The 8,711-nt window shown below is 42.3% G+C and overlaps 1 protein-coding gene across 2 annotated transcripts in view; it reads right to left on the reverse strand.

The window, feature by feature from the left end:
* Positions 1-8,711, reverse strand: part of EPG5 (ectopic P-granules 5 autophagy tethering factor) — a 123,291-nt gene that overhangs the window by 69,590 nt on the left and 44,990 nt on the right. For both annotated transcript variants that reach the window (XM_024734679.1, XM_024734678.1), the window contains exon 17: positions 5,885-6,025. In XM_024734679.1, coding sequence (XP_024590447.1) covers positions 5,885-6,025 — 141 coding nt within the window. The remainder of the gene's footprint in view (positions 1-5,884; positions 6,026-8,711) is intronic.

Here is an 8,711-nt window from a genome sequence, read left to right on the forward strand (position 1 = left end):
GAACTCAACTGTGTTCACACTAGGAGAGAGATGGAGTGAGGACACAACTCAAGCCTGAAAGCCACGCGCCAACCAGATCACAAGTGGTCCCAGACTCGCTCAGGGTCTAGAGTGCTAATTTTTCCAAAAAAGGTCCCTAGGCCCTAACCCATTCCTACTGAAGCAGACTCTCCAGGGGAGGAGCTGGGAACCCATATACTTAATAAGCTCCCTCCCATGAGGGGAGGAGCTTCTCATCCCCAGGCAAGTCTGCGACACACTGTTTGAAATGACACACAATGGGAAAACTGTAGTGTCCCCCTCATGCCTTTGGACGTACTACCTGTCCCCTGCCATACAGGCCTCCTCCACATCAGGCCTCACCTCCCCCTTCCTCGCTCTTCAAAAGGCTCCAACCAGATGACCTCCTCCCAGATCCCTGGACAGGTATTTTTCTTCCCACCTCTGTGCCTTCACTCAGCTCCTCCCCAGCCTGGTCCTCTCCAGACCCTCCTCTCACCCCCTACGGATACTGAAAAAGCCCTGTCTTGCCATGTCCTCTCCACTGACCCAACACCTACCTGCACTCCGAAGCTCAATTAGAAATACACCTCTTGGGACTTCGCTGGTGGTGCAATGGCTAAGAATCCATCTGCCAATGCAGGGGACACGGGTTCAAGCCCTGGGCCGGGAAGATCCCACATGCCGTGGAGCAACTAAGCCCGTGCGCCACAAGTGAACAGAAGCCCACAAGCCACAACCACTGAAGCCCACATGCCTAGAGCCCGTGCTCCGCAACAAGAGAAGCCACCACAATGAGAAGTTCACACACTGCAACAAAGAGTTGCCCCCGCTCACCACTACTAAAGAAAGCCCACGTGCAGCAACAAAGACCCAACACAGCCAAATAAATAAATTCATAAAAAAAAAAAAGAAGAAACCCACAAAGTCATATTTGTGGGTCATCTCTTGCTTCTGTTCACTGAGCACCCTCTGTCTCCCTTCTGCTAACACATCCTCTCATTAAGGGAACTGTCCTTCCTCCATGCTATAGAGTTGTGGGAGAGAGGGTCTCTCAATACAGAATCCCTATACACCTTCCTCTCAGGACTGGTCAATCCCACTGGTCAAGGTGACAGGCTCAGGGAGAGCACATGAGTAAGTCACACCAATCGGAATCATTATAAGAAACAAGGATAAAGAAAAACATTTGCCTTTCCCATGGGAAACTAGCATGATGCCTGGTTCTCTCTGTAGCATATACTTTCATTCCCCTGGAAAAAGTACAACTGCAAGAGAAGGCTTGAAAGAGAGAGAAGCAGGGCCAAGGGACCTGGGAGGGTAGATAAACAGAAAGGGAAATACTAACCCAGGGCCTCTCAGCTTTGCAACTACTCCCATGTTGGGACGGCAGATTCCTGGCAGAGGCTCTCCTGTGCTCTGTGGGATGTTTAGTACTATCCCTGACCTCTGTGCACTAGATTTAAGTAGCAGCCCCCCTCAATCCCCTTACAACTCCCTCCCCCAACCACCTGCCCTACCTGCCCCACCCCACCAGGCTGTGACAACCAAAATGATCTCTAGACATTACCAAATGTCCCCTGAGGGTCAAAACCCCTCTAGTTGAGGACCACCACTTTAGAATGACTTGTTGTTATCAGGAGCCTTCTTGCCCAATCACATGAGCCAATACATTCCCTTCCTGGTAAAACAAGCGTGCACTGAATTTTCATCATGTGCAATTAAGAATCTTGATTCGTACCCATCCTTAATTCCTTCCCTCCCCCAGCAGCTATTTCTTTTACCCTAATTCCATATACCTTTACCATATACAGTTGACCCTTGAACCCACAGGGTTAGTGGTACTGACCCCCCACGTAGTTGAAAATTCATGTATAACTTTTGACTCCCCCCAAAACTTTACTAATAGCCTACTGTTGACCAGAAGCTTTACCAATAATATAAACGTCGATTAACATATATTTCGTATGTTATATGTATGATATACTATATTCTTACCATAAAGTGAGCTAGAGAAAAGAAAATATTACGAAAATCATAAGGAAAATACATTTACAGTATTGTACTGTATCTATTGATACTGTAAGTTTACATCATCTGTTTACAAGATGAATCACCTGTCAGTACCTACATCAATACTGTCTTATATGTTATAAAACACTGTAGATGCTATACAGGCTAACACTACACATCAAAAACGAAAAGACAATGTGAAAAAGAAATTCATATTTATTTACAGGTAGAACAATTCCTGCACTGATAATGAAGAAGCAGCAATATGATTGCTTTATGGTAGCCTAGTATAATCAATACGATTGTTTCACAATCGTGTAGCCTATATACTAATGAATGAATCATTATAAAAATTTTGTGGCATAGAGTATGACAGTCATATTCATAATACAGTATTAGAAACACTGTTACATTTTTTAAAAAAACACTTATCTGTGATGACAGCCTGATACACTTCCTCGATTACGAGAGAGGTATACTGTGCAGTAGTATAATTCTTTGAAAGCAAAGTTATAAAACAGTAAGAAAAACACAGTATTAATTTTATATTAAATGCCTCTCACCCTATGCCTATGTAAGGATAGGCTACCCACTTCAATACCAGTCTGGCACAGCATGTGCTACATGATGAATACTTAGGTGATGATGATGACACAAAAACATCTCATACAGTCCTTGCCATACGGTTGTCGGATTTTCACACAAAGACACACATGTACACAACAGGTAAGTTTATCAACTGCACAGCATGATGACCGTTTATTATGCATTAAGTGGAAGTGGATCATCATAAAGGTCTTCATCCTCATTAGCGTCACGCTGGGTAGGCTGAGGGGGAAGAGGAGCGGTTGGTCTCACTGTCTCAGGGTGGCAGAGCCGGAAGAGGTGGAAGGGAAGGAGGAGAGGGAGGCACACCTAGTGTAACTTTATAGAAGTACATCGAAATTTCTAACTTCTTTGCTTTTTCATTTCTCCAAAAATGTTTCTATACAGTATCAATTCTTCCCCCGTTTGCTTTAGCTTCAGTGCTCGTATCATAGAAGGGTCCATGTCATAAAAGAAATCAAAATCAGTCTTGAATAATCAGAACCTTCTGGCAGATTGTCTAATGTTAATGTTTTCTGGCACTGCTTCTTCTACGTCTTCTTCCTCATGATCTGGCACCGGTTCAGAAGCACTCACGTCGATCAAGTCATCTTCTGTTAACTCCTCTGGTGTGGTGACTATTAGTTCTTAAATTTCTCTAAGATCCAAATCTTGAAACCCTTCCCCCACTCCCAGCCCCAACTTCTTTGCCATATCTACCAACCCTTTCATGATTTCCTTGATTGGTGTTGTCATAAATCATGAACTCATGCACATCTGGACACAGTTTTCCCCAGCAGGAATTTGTTTTGGGCTTGATGGCTTTCATGGTTTTCTATAACAACAATGGCATCTTCAATGGTATATTCCTTCCAGACTTTCAGGATGTTCTATCAGGGTTCTATTCCATAGTGTTGACAATCCTTTCCATAGAGTACCACGTACAATGAGCCTTAAAGGTCCTTATGACCCCCTGACCTAGAAACTGAATTAGAGACGTTGTCTGTGGGGGCAAAGGGACTGCTATGACACCTGCGGTGTTGAATTCGTGGGGTCTGTGTGGCCAGGGGTACTGTCCGATACCAAAAGAACTTTAAAAGGCAGCCCAGTACTGGCAAGGCACATCTTGACTTCAAGGACAAACCATTGATGGAAACAATCAAAAAAAAGGGTTCTCGCTGTCCAGGCCTTGTACAACCAAGAGACTGGCAGCTGGTATTTATCTTTTCCCTTCAAGGCTGGGGGGTTAACAGCTTTACAGATAAGGGCAGTCCTAATCGTAAACCCGACTACATTTACACGAAACAGTATAGTTAGCCTATCCCTTCCTGCCTTCAATCCTGGTGCTTGCTTCTCTTCCTTGCTAATAAATGTCCTTTGTGGCATTTTTTTTTTCCCAGAATAGGGCACTTTCATCTGCGTTAAAAACCTGTTCCGGGGCTTCCCTGGTGGCACAGTGGTTGGGGGTCCACCTGCCAATGCAGGGGACGCAGGTTCGTGCCCCGGTCCGGGACGATCCCACATGCCGCGGAGCGGCTGGGCCTGTGAGCCACGGCCACTGAGCCTGCGCGTCCGGAGCCTGTGCTCCGCGGCAGGTGGGGGCCAGCAGTGAGAGGCCCGCGTACCGCAAAAAAAAAAAAAAAAAAAAAACCTGCTCCAGCAGATATCCTTTCTCCTCGATGATTTTTGTAATGGCATCTGGGAACTCATCTGCTGCCTCCTGGTTGACAGAAGCTGCTTCTCCTGTTATCTTGACATTTTTTAAGCCAAATTTCTTTCTAAAATTATCAAACCATCCTGAGCTGGCATTAAATTCTTCAGCTTTAGATCTTTCACCTTCCTTTTGCTTTAAGTTATCATAAAATGACTTTGATTTTTCTCTAATCATATTAGGGTCTACAGGTATGCCTTTCTTATAGCCATCCTGCACTCACACAAAAGCTACATTTTCAATATGAGATAAAAAGGTATTTCACAAAAAGTACAACATTTCAGAGCCTGCTGGTGTAGCTGCAGTGACAGCTTCATGAATTTCCTTTTCTTTTTTTTACAATGGTTCCTACTCTGGATTCATTTATCTTGAAATGACAGGAAGTGCAGCTGCAGACTTCAATCTATGGTACATATCATGCAATTCAACTTTTTCTTGTAATGTCATGACTTTGCTTCTTGGGAGCACTTCCAGAATCATTAGAGGCACTTCATATGGGTCCCATGGTGTTATTTAAGGCACTAAACACAATGAAAATGACGCAAGAGCCGCAAGAGGTCACTTTTTACTGTGATGCACAATTTACTGGAGAGACAAACTGCTCAGTCGGAGAAGATTAGCGTCACAAAGCGTGTTAGGCGGATACTCAACACTTGAGCTCACCTTCATGGCAACAGGAGGTGGCTACAAAATTATTACAGTAGTACAGTATGCAGCTGTAATTTAATACTGCACCTTTTATGTCTGTTTATATTTCTCTCAACCATGAATGGCGTCATGTATGGTCTGTGTTTGTGTGTGTAAGTTTTGATAAATCTTAACTTTTTATAATAGATTTGTGTATATTTTATGGTAGTAGATGATAGAATAGACTAGTAGCTACATTTATTTTACACATTCACGACATACGTTTTTCTTAATTTTTTTCAATATTTATAGGCTACATTAGTTCATCTGTGAGTTTTTTCAAATTGTCACAAATCTCCAAAAAATTTTCCAGTGTATTTATTAAAATATATCCTCGTATAAGTGGACCTGCACAGTTCAAACCCGTGTGGTTCAAGGGTCAACTGTAATGCAAATGCAATCTATATGCCCTAGCATGGCCTTGCCAATATTCTGCTTCATAACTTTGTGATTACCTCAGAAGTCTTATTTTCTCCACAAGATTATCAGTGTCTCATGTGATAAGCACCTCCCTGCGTATCTTCTCTGTTTATAATACTGCCCCATGCACACTGCAATTAAAAGCAACGTGTTTCGCTATTGCTACAACAGCAAAGCCATTTGCTGCTCAAGGTCAGAAGCACTATTCCCAGTTTCATGGAAACCACCACCCTTTTCAATACTAATAAGCTATAAGCAATCCAAAATTAAATGACAAAGGGAAGTATCTTTCATGACAATAAAACTAGTATCATTATTAGAGTCACTGTTCATCACTCTGCATTCTAAAATACGCAGGAAGTTTTCTGCCTCATAAAAAATACACTATTGAAATATCATTCCCTATATTATACTTGAGAAACCAGAGAACATAGTCATTTTGTACTCGCTGGGCTGTCCTCCACTTACTGCTCATTCTTTAGAAGGTAATACTGGCAAGGGTAGAACAAAGGCAGAACCTTATCCAGGACATGGACCACTGTTTTCAAATGCCTCGACTGGACCAGAATCCCCAAGAGTGGGATGCCTTCTGCACAGAACTTCTCAATGCTATGGAAAAAGAAAAAGGCAATGAGCGTACGAGGTAGCCAGTTCATAAACTGATGTTCTTCCAATGCACTATCATACTACATGCTACCCAGATTATCTCAGGTCTCCAACCCATTTATGCATACCCAAACTTCACACAGAAATGCTAGAATCAGAACTCTAGAAGTACAAAGGAACTTAAAAGTTCATCTATATTATCATTTTATACGAAAGAAAGGTGAAGTATCATGGCCCAATTGACACAGTTTCCTGGTATAGGGTCAAATTGAGGACCCAGGTTTGCAAATTTCTAGTCCAGAGCCCTGGTCACTTTGCTTCTCAAATGGTGCTTCTTCTAAGAGTCATGGGGCTCTCATTGTCTACGTAGTCCCACAAGGTATTATAGCAAAGACTAAAAAATGAGCTCAATCTGTTTGTATAATCTGGCAGAATTTTTCTGAAATCAATGTGGCCTAGAAATTTACTTATTTTTTTGACTCTTCAGAGAATCTATCCTTAAGAAATAATCTCAAATATGGAAGAAAATATGACAGATGATACATGTAAAAATGTACTTTTCAGAATTATTCATAATTGTAAACTCACAGGCATAAATGACTTAATGTAAATTCTGGAAAAATCCATTCAATGGGAATATTACGGAATTATCTTAAAAGTATGCATATGATGGCCAAGGGCAATATGGAAAAATATTTCTGCTAAAATGGTACTAGGAAAAAACAAAACTTTATACTTCTAACTATAACTACTAGTAAAGAAGAGTTATACTGTACAGACAGGGAAAAAACAGGGATAATGTCACACTAAAATGCTCATTGTGTTGGAGTGGTAAAAAAGAGTGGTTTTTTCCTCCATTTTCCTAATTCTATAGTTTGGTTACACTGTTTTAATTCTGGGGGAAAAAAATCTTTTCAAAAAATAAAAGGAATAATGCAAAGATTATGCCCTAAGGGAATCATTTACAATATTAAAAGTAAAAAACAAAGGATATATAAAATTATGCATATAGTACAGCTCTAAAAAAGATCCAAGGAAAACATACTGAATAAAAATAAACAGAAAAATAAGCAATGTTTTATTACGATGAGAAAGATTCTGGGTGATTTTTTTTGATTATTGTTCTCTGTATTATGTATGACTTTATATGCATGTACAACTTATGTCCTTCACACTCTGCCCCCAATCCTAAGCCCATTCATAAGATTGTTTTAAGTTAGTTCTAGAATCATCCCAGATGACCACAGTGGAGTTCAGCCCCAAAAAGAAACACTCTCACCCTCACGCCCACTCGGGATTCAGGAATCAGCACTAAACCAGGATTTACTTTAGAGAGGACTCACAGCATATTAGTGAATAAAGAGCTACAGTTCCAAAATAAATACAATTAGAGGAATCATGAAACGATTAAGTTCAGAGTACTACACTCAAAGAATCCACATACCAGACACTGTTCTAAGCATGTTAAACGTCTTATAACTCACTTAAGCCTCATAAAGTAAGTCTGATACTATTATTATTCCCATTTCATAGATGAGGAACCTGAGGTACAGGAAACTGTGAATGACACTAGAGCTACTAGAAATGATGTAAAGAGTGCCTTCCAGGGCTTCCCTGGTGGCACAGTGGTTGAGAGTCCGCCTGCCGATGCAGGGGACACGGGTTCGTGCCCCGGTCCGGGAAGATCCCACATGCCGCGGAGCGGCTGGGCCCGTGAGCCATGGCCGCTGAGCCTGCGCGTCCAGAGCCTGTGCTCCGCAACGGGAGAGGCCACAGCAGTGAGAGGGCCACGTACCACAAAAAAAAAAAAAAGAGTGCCTTCCAAAGCGCCTATATAACATCTCTCCCCTTCCTAGTACATCAATTCTGCCCTCTTTAACTGGCTTTCAAATTTGTCCATAATTACCTGGTGACCTCCATTCACCAACAGGAAACACAGGCTTCAGCCAGGAGAGTTTTGTCAACACTTCCCTTTCCCTCCCCCCCACCTCCACCCAGCCAGACAGATATCTGGTGGAATGAAATATGGAGGGGAGGTGGGGGGTGGGGAGGAAGAAATAGGTGAGGGAGGTTAAGAGGTACAAACTTCCAATTGCAAAATACATGAGTTACGGGTATGAAATGTACAGTGTGGAGAATACAGTCAATAACTATGTATTATTTTTGTATGGTGACATATCGTAACCAGCCTTATCGGGTGATCAGTTAGAAATGTACAGAAATGTTGAACCCCTATGTTGTGTGACAGGAACTAACATAGCGTTGTAGGTCAGTTATACTTCAAAAACAAATAAACAGGGCTTCCCTGGTGGTGCAGTGGTTAAGAATCCACCTGCCAATGCAGGGGACATGGGTTCAATCCCTGGTCTGGGAAGATCCCACATGCCGCAGAGCAACTAAGCCCGTGCGCCACAACTACTGAGCCTGCACTCTTGAGCCTGTGAGCCACAACTACTGAAGCCCGCGTGCTTAGAGCTCATGCTCTGCAACAAGAGAAGCCACTGCAATGAGCAGCCAACTCGCTGCAACTAGAGAAAGCCTGCGTGCAGCAATGAAGACCCAATGCAGCCAAAAATAAATAAATATATAAAACAAACAAACTCATAGAAGAAGAGATCAGATTTGTGGTTACTAGAGGCTGGGGGGAGGTGGGGGGGTGGAGGGAGGGGAAATTGGATAAAGGTGTTCA

This window comes from Neophocaena asiaeorientalis, unplaced genomic scaffold (genome assembly GCF_003031525.2).
Source record: "Neophocaena asiaeorientalis asiaeorientalis breed wild unplaced genomic scaffold, Neophocaena_asiaeorientalis_V1.1 scaffold322, whole genome shotgun sequence".
Taxonomy (NCBI): Eukaryota; Metazoa; Chordata; class Mammalia; order Artiodactyla; family Phocoenidae; genus Neophocaena; species Neophocaena asiaeorientalis.